The following is a 21,088-nucleotide window of genomic DNA, read 5'->3' as shown; positions in this document are numbered from 1 at the left end:
CCATTAGGACGGGCATAACATAGACACAGGAGACATGAGAACAGACCCAAGTCTAGTGTTGAGAATGTCCCTGCCCCTGTTCCACATTTGGACAGGCTGGACCAACACCTCTGCACACTTGCTTGCTTGCTTCTTCCTTCCCTGGGTTGCTGGCTGATCACTCCATCTGGTTTTTTTTTTTTTTTATTTGTTTGTTTTAGTATACTTTAAAAAAAAAAAAAAAGAAAGTTCAAGGTCCACAGCAAAATTGAAGGGGCAGTACAGACATTTCTCGCATGCTTCCTGCTTCCACACATGCAGGTGTTCCTGTCATCCACACCCCCATGGAGTGGTGCCTTTTGACAGCTGATGAGCCCACATGGACACATTGGCTCCCAGAGAGCCCAGTTTATAGTAGGGTTCCCTCTTGGTGTAGAGCGTCTGGTGGGCTTGGATGAATGTATGACAGGTATCCACCATCAGAGCCTCCTACAGGGTATTCTTACTGCCTTAGAAATCCTCTGTACCCAGTACATCTCTCAGATGAACTTGCTTTTAGCAGGTCTGACGTAACTGCTGGGATCCCACATCCAGGGTGTGGCATTTTTGACCCCCTGAGTTCACATCTAAATTTGGATCTTTCCAAGCAGCTTAAACAAACATCTCCAGACCAGTTTTCTTCCCCCTACTCTAAGCCCTCTAGCACTGTTGCATCGTGTTTAGAAAACCTCCCAAAGCCCTTACCCTAGCCCTGGGTGACCAGCTCCCCCTCTTTCTTTTCTCCCCAAGCTGCACTCAGGCCAGCCTGGCCTGTCTGCTGTGCCTCCGGACTATCATGCACATTCCTGACTTGGGCCTTTGCACTTGCTTTTCCCTCTGCCTCCTGTAACCATCCCCTGGATATCTTCGTGGAGTGTTCTTTCACCTTCTTCTCAGATCTGCTCAATAGCCCTCTTCTTAGAAAGCCCTGCCCTGGCTATCCTGTCTAAAATAGCAGCTTCTCTCCCAACATAGTCACTGTCTAGTCCTCTACCTGGGTGGGGGGAGTTGGCAGAATAATGGTCCCCAGAGATGTCCACATCTCCATCCTGGAACCTATGTATATAGTACATTACAGGGCGAAAGGGGCTTTGAAGGTGTGATTAAAGTAAGGACCCTGAGGAGGGGAGATGATCTCGGATTATCCATGTTGGCCTGTTGAAATCACAAGCATCCTTATGAGGAAAGAAGGGGGTGGGGGGGTCAGAGAAGGAGACGTGGCCCTGGAAGCACAGGTTGGAGTGATGTGGGGCCGTCGGCCAATGAATGCAGCTTCTAGAAGCTGGAGAAGCCAAGGAACCAGTGATTCCCTAGAGCTTCAGAAGGACCTCCGCCTTGCTGAGCCCCTAGGGGTCACAGCTGAGTGAGAGCTGTGTCGGACTTCTGACCTCCAGAACTGTGAGATGATGAATTTGTATTTCGGCTACTTCGTCTGTGATGATTTGTTATAGCAACACGAGAAAACAAATACACATGGATTTATTTTTCTTCATAGAATGTACCACTGAGTTAGGGATTGGTGGGTTATTTGACTTGGGTCCCAGAAGGTCATCTCCATGGATGGAAGGTCATTTTGTCTTCTGTTCACTGCTGGTCCCCAGGACCTGGGACACGGCTAGGCATGCAGCAGACATGCATTCAATAAGTATGCGTCCCCTCCGTAGGTCTTAATTTTTTCACCCAGTAAATACTTTGGGATGCCTGCTGCAGCCGGCTTACCCCTCCTATGTGTGTGGAGGTCAGTAATTCCTGTAAAGAAGGTGACCGCAGTTCCCAGTCCCTGAGGAGTCCCCTTTCTGTTTTCCCACCTCATTATCCAGTTCACTCATGCGTGTTCTCGGGTGTCTCGTGAGTGTGTACTGTGTTACCTGCCAGGTACCTGGGATTCGAGGAGGCACAGGGCTCAGCTCCATCCTCAAGGAGTCACCCGAATACCCCCCTTACCTATGTGCTGATGACAGGCAAAACCAAAGCCAAATGATCACGGCCATTATGCACTAATTACAGAATAGTGTCATTCTAAGAAAAATCCAACCAGATGAGTGTCACCCCTTTTTAAGGAGGCACAAGTCGAGATTCTAAGTTGCTAAGTGGCCAGGCTGAAGCAGGGGTTTGGATCAATACTCTTAGGGTCACTCAAGGATTTGGACTGATACTCTCTGAGTGGCTTCTGTTTGCTGAGTCAGCCTTTTGCTTGGTTGTTGCCCATGGCTCTGACCCTGACTTGGGGAGGTAGGCATCACTACCCCCATTTTACTGATAGGAAAATCAAGGCTTAGGAAAGTGAATTTATTTGTTCAGGTCCACACTGACCAAAATGGTGAAGCTGGGCTTAAAGCTAGCCAAGGCGAACCCCAAACCTTCCCTTCCACCTCTGACCCTTTCCATCTCCCCCATCTGTTCAGTCTCTTCCTACTGCCATCCCATGGCCAAAACCTCAAGTGCTTACAGGATTAGGCAAGAAAGACAGATGCAGGGAGCTGGGGTGGTACGGACTGTGGTGAATCATAAGACTACTGCCTTTTGTCAAGGGACATCATAGGGCCAATTTGGGCAGATCTTGAAATTTTTGAAATGATATTGGGATTTTTGGGTGAAGTTTCCCACACGGGCGACGGACGGCCTGTGTGCAATCTGTGTGTGTGGCAGGGGAGTTATAAGGAAGGAACTCCCCGGTTTAGCTTTTCAGAGAGGTGAGAAAGGGGGCATTGGCTTGCTTTCTTTGCCTGGTGCCCACAATGCTTAAATGCATATATTCTTATGGGATTTCGATTGGGGGCTACCTTCCATTAGAGATTGTTTGAAGGAGTAATTAGTTCTCTTGAAAATTCACACTTGCCTCTGAGTACACTGCTTCCTGAAGATAGCACATTGAAAGAATGCTATGAATTGCCTTAGAAATAATTAGTCTGATGGAAATGAGAAGAGCCCACAGGCTTGAATGGCAGAACAACCAGATTTCCCCAGTGTAATAATCACCATCAATAAGTAATGGGCACTAATACAGCTTTAGCTGTGTCACCCTGTGATGTTTGGTCATGATTTAATGAGACTACTGTTGTGTCATGGAGGTGAAAAATGGGGACAAGCCTCTCATGCAGAATACTCAGGATGGTAATATCTACTCTTTGTAGCCTTAACTTCAGGGCCAGCACTGTTCTAAATATTTTACCTGTATGAATTTACTGCATGTGCACAACCACCGTAGGTAAACATTTGAGTACACCCATTTTGTAAGTGAAGAGGCAGGCACGGAGAGGTTAAGTGATTTCCCCAAGGTCACCCAGCCGGTCAGTAATGGAGTCAGTCTTCATATCCGGGTAGCCTGGCCCCTACGTTTATACCCCAGACACGTTTCTTCTTCTTCCTTTTAGTAAAATTTTGATGAGGCTGGAAATCCAAACATAAAATAGTTGGCGTTTACTAAATCTCTGTGTGGCTGGGTTTGTGTGTGTCAGATAGGAATGCCTCTGGCTTCTAGTAATAGTAAGCTTGAGCCCCAGTGGTTTGAACAAATAAGATTTTTTTTTTTTTTGATAATATAAGTCCAGAGGTAGGTGGTTCCTGGCATAGCTTCAGAGGCTTGACAACAGGGAGTGGTTTCTCTGCACCTATCTTGCCTCATAGTCACAAGATGGCTGCTATAGCTCCAGACATCGTATCCATATCTATTGTAGGAAGAGGCAGGAGGGTCGAAGAGCCACTCTACCTATAAATATCCCTTTTCATCAGGAAAAAAAAAAATGCTTTCCCAGAAATACCCCCATAATCCTCTGCTCTCATTGACTAGGTCTGGGTGCAGGATCACTGCCAGCAGCACAGATGTCTGGGAAAGTGGGATGTACAATTTGCCCCTGACTGTCAGTATCACCAGGAACTTATTAGGGATGCAAATTCTCTGGTCCCTCTGCAGAAACTAAGGAGTGGGGCCATGATCTGTCTTAAGAAGCCTCCAGGGATGAATACCACTGGATTAGACCAGTTGTGACTCATTACCTGGGGCTGGTTACGTGGGTCCCTAAACAGAGCTGAGCTTTCTTAATTAGAGAAGCAGAGAGACTTGAGCCCAGCGGGGCAAGCAACCAGTTATTTAATGGCCCGTGTGTCATTTCCTTGTTCCTGTGACAGTCCTCCAGGCGGATGCCACTGCTGTCTTGTGTGGGTGAAGTCACTGGCAAGTGTGCCCCCTTGTTTCTACCTTCACAGCAAAATTGTCAGTGTCACCCTTGTCAGCTTACTCTGTGTCTTGTGGTCTGAACAGTGTCTGTTTAAAGAGTGTACCTTGCCATCCCCAAGTGTACCTTACCCTCCTCCTGGAGGAGTGAGTGTGACTTCTCCCAGTGGGCCAGGTTAATGATTTTAGAAACCTGCGGGTGACCAACTGTCCTGGTTTGCCCAGGACTGCATCACTGTCAGTGATAAGACAAGGTAGGTCCCAGGCAAACCACGATAAGGTGGTCACCCTAAGAAACTCACTGGTTAACCCTTCATGTCCCCCAGCCAAGTCCTCTTGCTCTGGACCAACAGCCTTATGTGACAGTGTAACTTCTAGACCTGTCTTTGGCTTGGCATGCTCACTGAAGCCATTTCAAATGCTTACCAGCTAACTGTAAACCCTTCACTTATTCAAAGTGTGCTCATGTAGGCATTATTTATGTAAGTATCAGTATACCAGGCCTCAGGGAGATGCCAAATAAATGGAAAACACAGGCCATATGCTCAAAGTCATTTAAATCCAATCTAGTCCAATAAGCAAATAAACATTAAATGAGTACCTATTTGTCTCATATATTGTGTAAGAAGCCCACAAGGAGGACACATTTTTGTAGGGGATAAGGATGAGAGAGACTACTTAGAGCATTATAATACTAACTATTAAAATAATAATAGGTTTTGGGGTGCCTGGGTGGCTCAGTCGTTAAGGATCTGCCTTCAGCTCGGGTCATGGTCCCACGGTCCTGGGATGGAGCCCTGCATTGTGTTCCCTCCTTGGCGGGAGGCCTGCTTCTCCCTCTCCTACTCCCCCTGCTTATATTCTGTCTCTCTTTCTCTCTCTGTTAAATAAATAAACAAACAAATAAATAAATAAATAAATAAATAAATAAATAAAATCTTTAAAAAAATGATAATGGGTTTTGGCATTTGCCAGTTGGCTGGGTAATTAATACCCCTCTCCAGTTAAGAGACAAGACAGGGGGCAGGGGCGGGCAGTGGAGAACCATGCCTTACCTGGGTTTGAGGTGTGTGGCCCAGGAGGGTACCAGCAAGGACTCCCTGATGCTGAAGCCCAGAATTAGCCAGACTCCCCCACTCTTCATGGCAGCTCTGAGCTGCACAGTACCCTGCACATGCGGCTGGCCCTAAGAAGCTTCTGGGAAAAAGGGTCAGAGGAAAATCTTGCTCCCTGAAGACAGTTTGCAGAGAGATAACAGAACAATCAGAAATACACTTTGTGATTCCTTGTCCGGCTCATACCACCTTTGATGGGGCAAGAGGCCATGGGTGTCCAGGGAAATAGGCCTCTTAGAAGAAACCAGATGGGAGGAAGGATTGCTCCTCGCCCCCTGCACAACCGCGAGGGCTTTTTTGGAGGACGCCGTGTCAGGCACTACTCTATACTTCTGTAGAAGGTAGTCACCGATGCTCCCACTTTACAGGTGGGGGAAGTGAGGCACACAGAGGCTCAGTGACTCATCCAAGGCTGTGGCAGGGCTGGCTTGTGGACCTAAGCAGTCTGACTCAGGCTGGGTTCTCCTGTTCGGTGGCCAGATGTCTACAGGAAGTCCAGGGACGGCATGAAGGAGAATGAGATGCATTGGGAGTGGGGAAAGGCTTCCTGAGAGAGCATGGGAGCCACGTGTCCTAGGCCAGGCAGGAGCTGGGGTATTGGGGAATGGCTTTCCAGGCCCGGGAAACCACAGCCCAGAGGAATGGCATCCTGATGCTCCAGTGAGACTTTGGGGAAGCAGAGATGTTTGCGCTGAGTGGGGGACAGCTGGCAAGCCCTTGGGGGCATTGGGGCTTGCGAGACAATCTTCATAATTTCTTAGCTCACTGCTGGGCACATGGCAAATGCAGTCTAGATGCCGTGTTTTTCTCTTCTTTGACTTTTGGTGAGTGGGCAAGAAGTGAAAGCCTGGAATTTCTTTTCCTGGAAGGTTCTACACCAAGGAAAGCAAAGTAGGTAAAGGAACCCAGGTTTTGCTAAGTTACCCATGAATGTTGTCTCTCTATTCTAAGCACGTCAGGCATTCGATGGCACCTTGGATTCTGACTTCAGTCTATAGGGACGCAATTCAACATAATTGTCCTCCTGCTCGTACGTTTAATACAGAGGCAACTAATTGTGTTCGTTCACTTCCCCACATCCTCGCCCCCCATAATGTAGTGAACTAATCAATTCACTTCATCTTTTATAAATGACATGCCTCTCCTAGTTATTGGGAACTGGCTGTAATTCAATCTAATTAAAAAATATTTACCGAACACTCATTATGGACCAGCAATTGTGCTTGGCACTGTGAATGTGGGGAACTGCTTTCAGTTGGCCCTTTAGTGGCAAATTGCTGTTGAATCATCACCGTGTGCTGACACTGTGCTAGGTGCTGGGGATGCGGGGGACAAGCAGACATGTCCTTTGACTTCAGGGAGCTTAGCGTCTAGTGGGGAAAAACAGATTTAAATCAAATCCATGTACAATAATACAGAACAGTGTGTTTTGTAGGAGGGTCCCACAGCCCTGGGAGAGTGTAGTGGGAGGCAGACTCATCTGGAGGCTGAGAGCAGTTTTTTCTGGATGCAAAAGGGTGAAGAGGGAGCAGAGTTAGTGACTGTACAACCAGGAGAAGAGTGTTAAAGGGGTGGAGAATGACTGTTCTAGGCACAAGAAAGAAGCTTGTGCATCTGGAGCTCAATGGGTGTGGGGAGCATGGTGGGGGGTGCAGTAGAAGTGACAGTGGTCTGATTGTATAAGAATTTGCTCATTTCCCAGAAAACAATGAGGGAGGATTGAAGGGGTGGGAGCAGAGGCTGAGCAAGGTGGGTTGCCTACAATAAGCACATTTTCTGGGATGGGAAGGTCAAGAGAGGATGGACCACAGAGTGGCTACTGGTGGACAGATTGGAGAGAGAGCCAAGAGGTACAGTGCACCTAACCTGATAAAGGGATAGCTAAGGGGTTGGGTGAGAGAGGGGTGTCAGATGAGTTTCTAGACTTTGAGTGCATGAGGTCAAATGCATGATGAAGTACTCCTCCTATGCTCCCCTTGACCTGTTGGGTTTGAGGTGGCTTTGAATCTTTTAAGAGTTGTTGTGAGGCAGGCATCAGTCAGTACATAAAGGCTGGAGGCTAGAGAAGAGGTTCCTTGGAGAGTCATTGGCGGTTAGGTGCTGTTGGAAGCCTTTGGAGCCAGCGGGAAAAGGAAGGTGGTAGATGGAGGCTTGACAGAATTCAGTATTTAGTGGTTGGAAGGATGAAGCTGAATGCGCACGAAGCATGAGCTGAAGCATGAACTGGCCTCCATAGAAGCCAAGCAGGTGCTTAAAAAGGACGAGTGACCAAGTGCAAGGAGAACAGAAAGGTGTCCATTGGATATAGTAGCATGGCCATGACTTGTTGGTCTGCTGCCCTGTAGGGTTGGGGGCGGAAACCAGACCAGAGTAAGGCAGTAGAAATAGCAAGAATGGGGAGACCTCTGAGGAAGGGGAGGCATGAGCCAGGGCACTGCCAGGATGAGACGAAGGGATCCGCATCGCCGCTCTCCAGTGGCTCACCATGCCCGGGCTAGACAGACATCCAAGCAGGAAAGACCCATGATATGGTCAGTGCATTTGAAAGTTCAGATACCATAAAGGAGACAGATTAACACCTTGGACCCTGAGACAGGTGTGCTGAGTGTGTAAGATCTGAGCATGTAAGATAAGAGGTAGGGGAAAGTCATCCTGGCAAAGGGAACAACAGCAAGCGCAAGAATTTGGTAACTCAAGTATCCAGATTTTTCTCTGTGATCCCTTCCCCTGGGCCCAAAAGATGTCTCTCATCCGATATAACCACTGGGGAGGTGTTGGGGGTGGGGCACAAAATGTGCTGAGAAGTATCCATTCAGTGGTGGAGTGCTGCCATGGCAGATGGAATGAAATTGAAGCCAGAAGCCATTTGGAATACACGGGTAGGTACATAGGGAGAACTTCCAAGAACCAGTGCAAGGTTTGGCAAATCTGATTTGTTTCTTTCCCTCATTTTCTTTTGCAGTCAACTTTGACCATTTTCAGATTCTGCGGGCCATTGGCAAAGGGAGTTTTGGAAAGGTAAGGATGATGGATTTTTAAAAATTTTATTAACAAAATATAAAAGTCCCAACCCCTAGGGTCATGTACATGTGCGTGTCTGTGTCTGTGTCTGTGTCTGTTTCTATGTTGGTTGCCGGGCACTGGGAATTTCCTGTTTGACAGAAAGATTTCAGTTTGCCAAATTTGAAATGTGAAAGAAAGTCTGAATAGTTTCCTTTGGATCCACTATAATTTCATTTTGCAAATTAGGTTACCACAGCAGCCCAGGGTTAGGTGGATTACAATGATAATTATTTCAAGATTGCTTATGCTGTTTCTTCCTTGAGGATCTAAATGAGGAAAGTGGAAAACAAAAGCCACAGATTTAGGAGACGTCCAACATCAACTCTTTCCTGCAGTGTAGGCATTTTATAAAGAATTTTTATTGTGGAAAGAATCCTTGACATGAGATCTACCCTCATAACAAATTTTTAAGTGTGCCATATATTATTGTTGACTATGAGTACAATGTTGAACAGCAGAACTCTAGAGTTTATCCAATATCTTACATAGCCGGAACTTTATGCCCCTTGGTTAGTAACTTCCCATTTCCCCAGCTCCTCAGTACCCCATGACTACCATTCCTTTCTTTGATTCTAGGACTTTGATACTTATGACTTTTAAGATACTTTGTATATGTAGAAGCAGGCAGTATTTGTCTTTCCATTACTGGCTTATTTCACTTAGCATGGCTTCCTCAAGATTCATCTGTGTTGTATTACAGAATTTGTATTGTAAAATTTCTTTCTCTTTTAAATGCTGAATCATATTTCATTGTACCTATATACCACATTTTTAAAATTCAGTTGTCTGTTGTTGATGGCCATTTACATTGTTACCAAATCTTGGCTATTGTGACTAATGCTACAATGAATATAGGAGTACAATTATCTCTTCTCAAATCTGATTTCAATTATATTGGATAAACATCTGGAAATGATGTTGCTGAGTCATATGGCAGCTCTCGTTTTAATTTTTTGAGGGACTGCCATGCTGTTTTCCATTGTGGCTATGCCATGTTACATTCCCACCATAGAAGCATTTTATATTATCCATTACATTCCCATAGAAACAGAGAGTGTGCAAGGGCTCTAATTTCTCTATATCCTTGCCAATATTTGTTGTCTTTTGTTTTGTCGTTGTTGTTGTTGTTTTGTTTTTTGATAGTAGCCATCCTGACAGGTGTGAGGTGATTATCTTATTGTATGTTTTTTTTTCCTTAAGATTTATTTATGTATTTGAGAGAGGTCATGATGGGAGGGGCAAAGGGAAAGAGAGAGAGAATCCCAAGCAGATGCTGCACCAAGCATGAAGTCAGATACGGGGCTCAATCCCATGACCCTGAGATCAGGACCCAAGCCAAAACCAAGAGTCAGAAGCTTAACCGACTGTGCCACCCAGGTGCCCACTCGCTGTGATTTTGATTTGCATTTCCCTGATGATTAGTCCTACTCAGCATGTTTTAACATACATGTGAGCCATTTGTACATCTTGTTTGGAGAAACACCTATTCAAGTCTGTAGCCCACCTTAAAATCAGATTCTTACTTTTTAAATTTTTTTTAAACTATTAAATTGGAGGAGCTCATTACATATTTGGAGATGAACCCCTTATCAGATATCTGGCCTCTGAATGTTTTCTCCCATGCTGTAGGTTGTCTTTATATTCTGTTGACTATTTTCTTTGCTGTCCAAGAAGCTTTTTAGTTTGGTGTACTTGTTTATTTTTGTTACTGTGTTTTTGATATCATACCTATGCAATCATTGCTAAGACCAATGCCATGAAGCTTTTTTTTTTTTTTTAATGTTTCCTTCTAGGAGGTTTATAGTTTTAAGTCTTAACATTTAAACCTTTAACTCATTTTGAGTTGACTTTTGTGTGTGTTGTGAGATAAGGGTTCAAGGTCATTTGTCTGCATTTGGATATCCAGTTTTCCAGCACCATTTGTGGAGAGACTGCATTTACCTACTCTATATTCTTGGTACCTTGGTTAAAGATCAGTGGACCATATATGCATGGATTTTTTTTTTTCTGGGATCTTTATTTTGTTCCATTGGTCTCTATGTCTGTCTTTATGCCAGCACCATTTGTTGTTCTGATGACTGTAACTTTGTAATATAATTTGAAATCAGCTATGTGTGGTGTTAACCAACTTTGCTCTTGCCCAAGACTGATTCAGGTGTTGGTGATCTTTCATGGTTCCATATGATTTATAATTTTTTCTATTTCTGTAAAAAAATGCCATTGGGATTTTGATGGGGATTGCATTGACTCTGTAAATTGCTTTGGGTATTATGGACATTTTGATAATAGTAAGTCCTCCAATCCATGAAATGGATGCCTTTCCTTTTGTTTGTGTCTTAATTTCTTTTATCAAGGTTCTGTTATTTTCTATATATCAGTCTTTTACTTTCTTAGTTAAATTTATTCCTAAGTATTTATTCTTTTTGATGCTATTATAAATAGGACTGTTTCTCTAATGTCATTTTCAGATAATTCATTATTAGACTATGGAGACACAGCTGATTTTTGTGTATTGATTTTGTATCCTGCAACTTTACTGAATTCATTCATTCAACTCCCCCCCCCCCCCCCCGTGGCATCTTTAGGATTTTTTATACATTAGATTATATCAGCTGCAAACAGGGACAATTTTACTTTTTTTTCCAATTTGGATGCCTTTTATTTTGTTTTCAACTAAATACTCTGGCTTGGACTTCCAGTACTATGTTGAATAGAAGTAGGGATAGCGGGTATCCTTGCCTCATTCCTGATCTTAAAGGAAACTCAGTTTTTCACTATAATGTTAATTGCAGGCTTTTCATGTATGACCTCTCTTGTATTGAGGTAATTCCCTTCTATTCTTACTTCCTTGAGGATTTTTATCATGAAAGTGTTCTTTTGTCAAGTGCTTTTTCGGCCTCTGTTCAGATGATCATGTGATTTTATCTTTTATTTTGTTACTGTGGGATATCACATAAATTGATTTCCATATGTTGAACCATCCTTATGCCCCAGGGATAAGTTGCATTTGCTTAAGGTGTGTAATCCCCTAAAGTGCTATTGATTCGATTTGCTAGTAGTTTGCTGAGGAGTTTTGCATCCATATTCACCAGATAGATTGGCCTGTAGTTTGTTTTCTTGTGTCTTTCTCTGCCTGGCTTTGTTAACATGGTCCTTCCGGGCCTGTAACATGAGTGGACGTGTTCCCTCCTCTTCAGTTTTTGGGAAGTATTTGAGAAAATTGGTATTAATTCTTCCTGAAATGTCTGGTAAAACATTTTGGTAAAATTCCACAGTGAATCCAACTGTTTTGGGCTTTTTTTTTTTTTTTTTTTTTTTTTTTTTTTTTTGGTGGTGTTGTTGGGAGCTTGGTTTGTGGAAAGTACTTATTTGTAATCCTCAACTGTTTCCAGTGACAGGCTCTTGGAAACAATGAAAAGAAGGCAAGGACTTTTAGAGAATAAGAAGGAGCCCCCTCGCCGAGCCTGTCTGTTCCCACTTACTCAGAAATCTCCTTTGGCAATATTTGCTTTGGTTACATACTGAAGGTCAGATATCCTTATATCCTCAAGTAAATATTATTTCTGTTATAGAAGTGGAAGAGCCTAGACAGAAATACTTAGACTTGGTGACTCCAAAGGATGGAGTGGTCCATCCATGGCCACACAGGCAAGAAGTGTCCCAGCTGGGATTTGAACCAAGGACTGATGACCAGGCACCTGCTGTTTTAACAATCCCACACTCTTAATTAGACCATTCACAATTCATAGAGTTAGACTGAGATAGTGATCTAAGGAGTTGCATAGAATCAGCCATCCCTCCTTTGTTCCCACCATTCCTTTCATTTTCTCCTCCCCTTCTCCCTCTCTTTTCTCCCTCCCTCCCATCCTTCCTACCTTCTTTCCTTCCTTTATCTTTTCTTTAGTTCTTTTGTTAATTCAGTCCATGAATACTGAGTGCCTACCCAGTGCTAAGCACTAGACTTGGATCCAGTAGTAGACCTGAGTGTTTTTCTTTACATTTAGAAGAGAGATGACAAACAGGTAAATATGTATATTTATGGTAATTACAAAGTAATACGTACATTAAATACATTAAACTGTAGGAATGTGGGGGGTATGGTGTTCTGGGAGGTAGTGGCAGAAAGAGGTTGCTGATTTATAGAGCTGAGATGTCATAGGCAGAAAGAGGTTGCTGATTTATAGAGCTGAGCTGTCATAGCTGAGCTACTAACCACATGTGGATATTTAAATTTAAGTTAATTAACGTTAAAGAAGATGATAAACATTTAGTTCCTCAGGCACACTAGCTACAGTTTAAGTGCTTAGTAGCCATATGAGGCTGGTGGCTACTAGACCAGAGAGCTCAGATTATAGGTCATTTCCATTATCCTAGACATTTCTGCTGGCTAGTGCTCACAAAGAGGGTGACAGGGTGCCCTTGGTGGTAAGATGCTGTGTGAGCAGAAACCTAACAGAAGCGAAGGAGGAAGGCAGATTCTAGGTAGGGAAGAACAAGTGCAAAGGCTCTGTAAGGGAGGGTGGTCGGTAGTTTTTGAGGAGCTTCAAGATGGAGAGAATGGCAGGAGAGGTCAGTGATGTCCACAAGGACCAGATCACATAGGACCTAGTCTGCCATGTTAAAGATTGAGAAGGGAAGGCCCTGGGAAGTTCTGACCTCAGGAATAACATAATCTGTTTGTGAAGTCCATAGAAGGTCACCTTGGCTGCCATGCCGTGAATAGCCTGTGAGGGGCCAAGGACACGTTGAAGTGATTGACGATTTGTATTATCAAGTGAATTGGGTTGCTTGTTAATTTAACAGACATGTGCTACATTAGATATTGTGTTCCTGACAGGACTGGTGGCTTCCTGAGGGCAGACATCTTGTTGAAAAAGCAGGTAGGAGAAATATAAAATTGTGGTATGGTGTGTGATGTTTAATCTTATGGGTTTTATGGCTAAGCAGCGGTACTCAGATATTTGGTCAGACACCAGACTGTGAAGGTAGTTTTTAAATGAGATTAGCATTTAAGTCTGTAGATTTTGAGTAAAGCAGATGACCCGCACCATAATGGGGTGGGCCTCATCCAATCAGTCAAAGGTAAGAGAAAGACTGAGTCCCCTAAGGAAAAAGGAATCCTGCCTCCAGGTGGCAACCCCAACTCCCCTAGGTTTCCAGCCTGCTGGCCTGACCTGCAAATTCAGACTTGCCAGCCACAGTTGTGGAACCAATTCCTTAAAATAAATCTGTCTTTTCCTGTCTCCCTGTCTCTTTCTTATTCACTAGTTCTGTCTCCCTGGAGATTCCCAATTACCATATGGTACAATAAGAAAGACAAGAGTGTATATAAGCTTCAGCCATGGTGGGGAGAAGGAGGGTTTGGGAAGCACTTACTAGCAAGAGGCCAGAGCACAAATAAAGCCCTAGGAAACTGTTTCAGGTTCATTTACTCTGCTTTGGGCACTTTGAACCCAATCTAACTCAGTGAAAGATTATTCAGAAATAGTACTTTATTTTTTTATTGTTATGTTAATCACTATAAAATACATCATTAGTTTTTGATGCAGTGTTCCAAGATTCATTGTTTATGTACAACACCTAGTGCTCCATGTAATACATGCCCTCCTTAATACCTACCACTAGGCTCACCCCTCCCCCAATCCCTTCCCCTCTAAAAACCTCAGACAACAAATGAAATAAAAGGTATTCAAATAAGCAAAGAAGGAAGTCAAACTTTTCTCTCTTCGCAGATGACATGAACCTTTATGTGGGAAACCCAAAAGACTCCACCCCCAAATTACTAGAACTCACACAGCAATTCAGTAATGTGGCAGGATACAAACTGAGTGCACAGAAGTGAGTTGCTTTCCTATACACTAGCAATGTAACTGTAGAAAGAGAAATCAGGGAATTGATTCCATTTACAATAGCACTAAAACCATAAGTTACCTTGGAATAAACCTAACCAAAGAGGTAAAGGACCTATACTTGAGGAATACAGAACACTCATGAAAAAAATTGAAGACATAAAAAGATGGAAAAACATTCCATGCTCATGGATCGGAAGAATAAACATTGTTAAAATATCTGTGCTGCCCAGAGCAATCTATACTTGCAATGCCATCCCGATCAAAATACCAGTAGCATTTTTCAAAGTGCTGAAACAAACAATCCTAAAATTTGGAACCAGAAGAGACCTCGAATCGCTAAGGAAATGTTGAAAAAGAAAAACAAAGCTGAGGGCATCACGTTGTCTGATTTCAAGCTTTACTACAAAGCTGTGATCAACAAGACAGCATGGTACTGGCACAAAAACGGACACAAAGACCAATGAAACAGGGTAGAGAGCCCAGATATGGATCTGCGACTCTGCGGCCAAATAGTCTTCGACAAAGCAGGAAAAAATATACAACGTAAAAAAAACAGTCTCTTCAATAAATGGTGCTGGGGAAATTAGACAGCTATATATAGAAGAATGAAGCTTGACCATTCTCTTACACCATTCACAAAGATAAACTCAAAATGGATAAAAGATCTCAACATGAGGCAGGAATCTATCAAAATCCTAGAGGAGAATATAGGCAGTAACCTCTTCGACATCCGCCACAGCAATTTCTTTCAAGACATGTCTCCAAAGACAAAGGAAACAAAAGGGAAAATGAACCTTTGGGACTTCGTTAAGATCAAAAGCTTCTGCACAGCAAACAGTCATAAAAACAAAGAGGCAACCCATGGAATGGGAGAAAATATTTGCAAATGACACTACAGACAAAGGGCTGATATCCAAGATCTATAAAGAACTCAAATTCAACACTCAAAAAACAGATAATCACATCAAAAAATGGGCAGGGGGTGTGAACAGACGCTTCTCCAATGAAGACATACAAATGGCTAGCAGGCACATGAAAAAATGTTCATCATCATTGGACATCAGGGAAATTCAAATCAAAACCACATTGAGGTACCATCTTACATCAGTTAGAATGGCAAAGGTTAACAAGGCAGGAAGCAACAAATGTTGGAGAGGATGTGGAGAAAGGGGAACCCTCTTACACTGTTGGTGGGAATGAAAGTTGGTGCAGCCGCTTTGGAAAACAGTGTGGAGATTCCTCAAAAAAATGAAAAATAGAGATATCCTATGACCCAGCAATTGCACTACTGGGTTTTTTCCCTGAAGATACAGATGTAGTGAAACAAAGGGCCATATATACTCCAATGTTCAAGCAGCAATGGCCACAGTCGCCAAACTGTGGAAAGAGCCGAGATGCCCTTCAGCAGACGAACAGATAATGAAGATATGGTCCATATACACAATGGAGTATTACTCAGTCATCAGAAAGGATGAATACCCAACTTTTGTATCAACATGGATGGGATTGGAGGAGATTATGCTGAGTGAAATAAGTCAAGAGGAGATAGTCACTTACCATATGGTTTCACTTACTTGTGGAGCATAAGAATAACATGGAGGACATTTAGGAGAAGAAAAGGAAAAATGAAGGGGAAGAAATCAGAGGGAGAAATGAACCATGAGAGACTAGACTCTCATAAATTGTACTTTAGATGTGACCAGTGCCTCTTTGGAAGTCATTTTGTAACCCACACTCCTGCTTTTGTTCTGGAGTTCATCCAGCTCCAGGGCCCCCTTTCCTTAGCTCATGTTTCAGGGCATGCCTGAGGAGGGAGGATGACCAGTTCCCCAGGCCGGGACTATAGGGTAGAATGTCAGAGGTTTGTGCTGTGTGATGGGGGAAGACACATGGTTCTTCTTCAGACTGACACATGGGTCACAGCCCAGTTCCCAGATGCATCTCTCAACTCCTTCCCAGCCTGTCCCCATGTCCCAGCACACCGTCCCTCAGCATTCTCTGCCTTCACCTTGGCCAGAGCAGGACCAGCCTCTGGGTCCCCCTCCTTCCTTTCTTTCCTGTGCTTCTTAAAGGTGAGGCAGGTGTGGCTGGGACTGAGCTGCCAGAATCCCCAGAAGTCTGGGGAACTGAGGGAGGCCCTGGCATTCCTGCTGCCCTTCCACATGCAGGCCCTACAGTGCTGTGCTCTTCCCTTTCTCTCAAATCTTAACAAATCTTTCCTTCCTTCTGTCCCCAACCTTTCGGAGTCTCCACTGGCCTCTGCCCATTAAGACCTTTCTCAGAAGGTACCTTGTTGAATCAGTATGTTGTACACCAGAAACTAATGCAACATTGTGTGTCAACTGTACTGAAATGAAAAAGAAAATTAAAGAAAAGTTACCTTAAATGAGTAATTGGCCTTCTTCATTGCCAGCCTGGCCCCCACCAGCCAGGCTGCTGGGGTGTCAGTGATGGTTTTCCCTTGAACCAAATTCTCTATCTACTCCACCATTAACCTTCCCCACTGGACTGGGATTGAGCTGAATCTGGGATGGGTGTGGTAGGGCTGACTGCTCCATCCATGGTCTGTGTTGATACGGAACAGCTCATCCTTATGCCATATCCTCCAGCAAACAAGAATTTCCCCTGGGATGGTTACTGCCTCTGGGACATCAGCCAGCAAGGGTTTCTGGGTGCACAGACGCTCGGGTGTCAGGCACACAGGGTGCAAATGACAGCATTGTAGGGTCCAAGCCTCTGTTTGCTCACATGTAAAATGGGCATGTTGGTGTCTTCCATGTCAGGCTGCATGAGACCTAAATGAGGTGGTACAGCCCAGAATTCAAAGTTCTGCTTGGTAGACAGTGACCCCTCAGTGCTTGGTACTTTTCCCTGAGGCAGCAGGAAGTCAGGTAGGGATGGCTTTTACCAAGTGTGGTTTGTTTTTGTTTTTGTTTTGTGAGAAAGAGAGAGAGAGCATAAGTGTGTGCAGGAGGAGCAGAGGGAGAGAGAAAATCTCAGGCAGACTCCCTGGTGAGTGTGGAGCCCAATACAGAGCTTCATCTTGCAATCCTAAGATTATGACCTGAGGTGAAATCAAGAGTCAGACACTTAACCGACTGAACTGTCCAGGTGCCCCCCAAATGTGCTTTTTTGGAAGTAGGTGACATGCACTGTTCTTGCATGAAGAGTCCTTTGTTTGGGCAAAAGTGTGGCATTGGGGCAGGTAGGTACACTTACGTTCCCAGAACATCTCACCTTTCATGACCTCTTTCCTTGTTGACAAATGGCGGGCCAGGCTTGGCAAGGCTCCTGATTTTACATAGCCCTCCTCCTCTTGGTAAGCCATCCAGCTCTGGCTCTAAGAGAACCCTTGTCATTGTGGTTTCTCATCCCTGTGTCTTGTTATTGGCAGCTTCTGATATAAAACCAACCAATCAGGGGCTGATATAAAACCAACCAGCTTTGGTTTGTTACTTCCTTTCTTTTATTCCCTCTTTTATTTGCTCCTCTATGCTCCTGCTTACCTCACCTGCCTGCCCTCATACAGTGGATCAATTTGTTCTGGGCCCTGTTCTAGGTTCTGAGGTCACAGAAATGAGCCAGGTGTGGTGCCTCCTTTTGGGGATCTCTTACATACATGGAGGAGGCAGAGAAAGAAACAGATAACTGAAGTCCAGTCTGAAGAACACTGACGGTGAGAAGCCCAGGAGATTCGTGTGGACGGGGTGGATTTGGAGGATCTGAATTAAGACTTCAAAAAGTACCCTCTCCCTAAGGGGCAGGGTTGACTGGATGTGTGTTAATATTTTCTAACACTTTAATAGGAAAATTTACAAAAATACAGCCAAGTTGAAAGAACGTCATAGTAAGCATCCATATCCACCGTGTACATTCTACCATGAACATTTTATCAAACTTATTTTGTGAAATTCCTATCCTTCTATTTATTAATCCATGTTACCTTTTGTTCATTTATAGTAAATTGCAAATATCCATACCCTTCCCTTAAATATTTTAGCAAAAAGATTCATCTAGTTTTTCTTGGTGTAAAGAGTACATACAGTACAATGCACAAATCTTACATTTGCATTTGCTGACTTTTGAGAAATGCATATATCTGTGTAATTTGCACCTCCCCAAAGATATAGAAGATTACTGTCATCCAGAATTCCCCTGTTGAGACTTTCCAGTCAAAACTCATCCTCATCCCAACCACACTTCCTCCATAGAGGAGGTCTTCCTATTTTAGAACCTAATGTAAATGGATTCCTACATAAGCGATCTTTTGTGTAATGCTTCTGAATATTTTGTACACATAATAATTTTGGAGCCTAATGTTCTTGAGTTTCATCTAGCAGCAGGTTCTTTCCTTTTCATTGATAATAGTATTACATTCTATTACTATATCAGTTGGTAATCTATTTTCATCGCAACAGACTCCAGGACTGTTCCTAGTTGTTGTTTCTTATTTTTTCTGTTCCTAGTTTTTACTGTTTTTTCTTTTTTTCATGAAGTTGCTGCAAAAATTTATGTTGTCTTTTTTTCATAAGCATATGACCTCATATGCTTAAATAAATATTTAGGATTGGAATTGCTGGATCGTAGCTGGGTGTATGTTGTTTTGTGCAAAACAGCCCAAAGGTTTTCCAAGATGGTTGTGCCATTTTATACTACTCCTAAAAGATTCTCGTTTCACACCTTACCAACAGATTTTCACTTTCACTCTTCTCATGGTTGTTCAGTAGAATCTCAGTGTAACTTGAATGAGTACTTCCTGATGACGACTAATGATCAACATTTATTTCATGTGCTAACGGCCAGTCACGTATCTTCCTTTGTGGAGTTTCTGTGCAAAGCTTTTGCCATTAAAAAGAAAAGGCTATTTGTTTTTTCCCCCACTTTTCTAAACATCTTTACTGCATGTGTTTTGTTAGAGAAATTTATTGAGATATAATTGGCATATAACATTGTGTAAGTCTACAGTGTAAGTATGGATTTGATACCTTTATATATTGCAGTGGAATTACCACCTAGCATTAGCTAACCTGACTGTCATGGCACATAATTATCATTTCTTTGCTGTGGGGAGAACTTTCAAAATCTAGTCTCTTTACAACTTGCATGCGTTTGGTATTGAGTGTAACCACTAGGCTGTACTTAGATCTCCAGAACTTATTCATCTTCTAGTTGGAAGTTTGTGCCCTTAAATAACATCTCCCCAATTTTCCTGATAACTATCATTTTACTCCCTGTTTCTACCAGTTCAGTGGCTTTAGGTTCCATAGATAAGTGATATCATGCAGTATTTCTTTTCCTCTGTTTATCTCACTGAACATAATGCCCTCAAGGTCCATCCATATTGTCACAAATGGACAAGATTTCTTTCTTTCTCATGACTGAATGATATTCCATTGTATCGTACATCTTCTTTTTCCATTCATCATTGATGGATTCTTAGCTTGTTTCCATATCATGGCTATTGTAAATTATGTTACAGTAAAAATGAGAGTGTATCTTTCTGACACTAATATTTGATAGAGGAGCCAAGAACACTTAATGTAGAAAGGATAGTTTCTTCAACAAATGGTGTTGGGTTGCCTGATTTCAAGCTTTATTACAAAGCTGTGATCACCAAGACAGCATTGTACTGGCACAAAACCAGACACATAGACCGTTGGAACAGAGTAGAGAGCCCAGATATGGACCCTCAACTTTATGGTCCAATAATTTTCAACAAAGCAGGAAAAAGTATACAGCGTAAAAAAGACAAGTCTCTTCAATGAATGGTGCTGAGAAAATTGGACAGCTATGTATAGAAAAATGAAACTCGACCATTCTCTTACACCATACACAAAGATTAACTTGAAATGGATAAAAGACCTCAACCTGAGGCAGGAATCTATCAAAATCCTAGAGGAGAATATAGGCAGTAACCTCTTCGACATCCGCCACAGCAATTTCTTTCAAGACATGTCTCCAAAGATAAAGGAAACAAAAGGGAAAATGAACTTTTTGGACTTCATCAAGATCAAAAGCTTCTGCACAGCAGAGGAAACAGTCAAAAAAACAAAGAGGCAACCCACAGAATGGGAGAAAATATTTGCAAATGACAGTACAAACAAAGGGCTGATATCCAAGATCTGTAAGGAATTCCTTAAACTCAACCCACACAAAACAGATAATCACATCAAAAAAATGGGCAGAAGGCATGAACAGACACTTCTCCAAAGAAGACATACAAATGGCTAACAGACGGGGTGCCTGGGTGGCTCAGAGGGTTAAAGCCTCTGCCTTCAGCTCAGGTCATGATCCCAGGGTCCTGGGATCGAGCCCCGCATTGGGCTCTCTTCTTGTTGGGAAGCCTGCTTCCTCCTCTCTCTCTCTGCCTGCCTCTCTGCCTACTTGTGATCTCTCTCTGTCGAATGTAAAAAAAGAAAACAACAAACAAACAACCAACCAAATGGCTAACAGACACATGAAAAAATGTTCATCATCACTAGCCATCAGGGAAATTCAAATCAAAACCACATTGAGATACCACCTTACACCAGTTAGAATGGCCAAAATTAAGACAGTAAACAACAAGTGTTGGAGAGGTTGTGGAGAAAGAGGAGTTCTCTTATACTGTTGGTGGGAATGAAAGTTGGTGCAGCCATTTTGGAAAACAGTGTGGCGATACCTTAAGAAATTACAAATAGAGCTCCCCTATGACTCTTCAATTGTGCTCCTGGGTATTTACCCCAAAGATACAGGTGTAGTGAAAATAAGGGCCACCTGTACCCCAATATTCATAGCAGCAGTGGCTACAATCGCCAAACTGTGGAAAGAACCAAGCTGTCTTTCAACGGACAAATGGATAAAGAAGATATGGTCCGTATATACAA

General features: G+C 43.1%; 1 protein-coding gene across 3 annotated transcripts in view; it reads left to right on the top strand.

The window, feature by feature from the left end:
• Positions 1–21,088, top strand: part of STK32B (serine/threonine kinase 32B) — a 398,863-nt gene that overhangs the window by 99,392 nt on the left and 278,383 nt on the right. For 2 of the 3 annotated variants that reach the window (XM_059380698.1, XM_059380690.1), the window contains exon 2: positions 8,270–8,325. The exons of the other annotated variant lie outside the window; for it this stretch is intronic. In XM_059380698.1, coding sequence (XP_059236681.1) covers positions 8,270–8,325 — 56 coding nt within the window. The remainder of the gene's footprint in view (positions 1–8,269; positions 8,326–21,088) is intronic. 3 annotated transcript variants of the gene reach the window in all.

This window comes from Mustela nigripes, chromosome 1 (assembly GCF_022355385.1).
Source record: "Mustela nigripes isolate SB6536 chromosome 1, MUSNIG.SB6536, whole genome shotgun sequence".
NCBI classification, from domain to species: Eukaryota; Metazoa; Chordata; class Mammalia; order Carnivora; family Mustelidae; genus Mustela; species Mustela nigripes.
The sequence above is the reverse complement of the archived record's forward strand: the minus strand, read 5'-3'. Positions and strand labels throughout refer to the sequence as shown.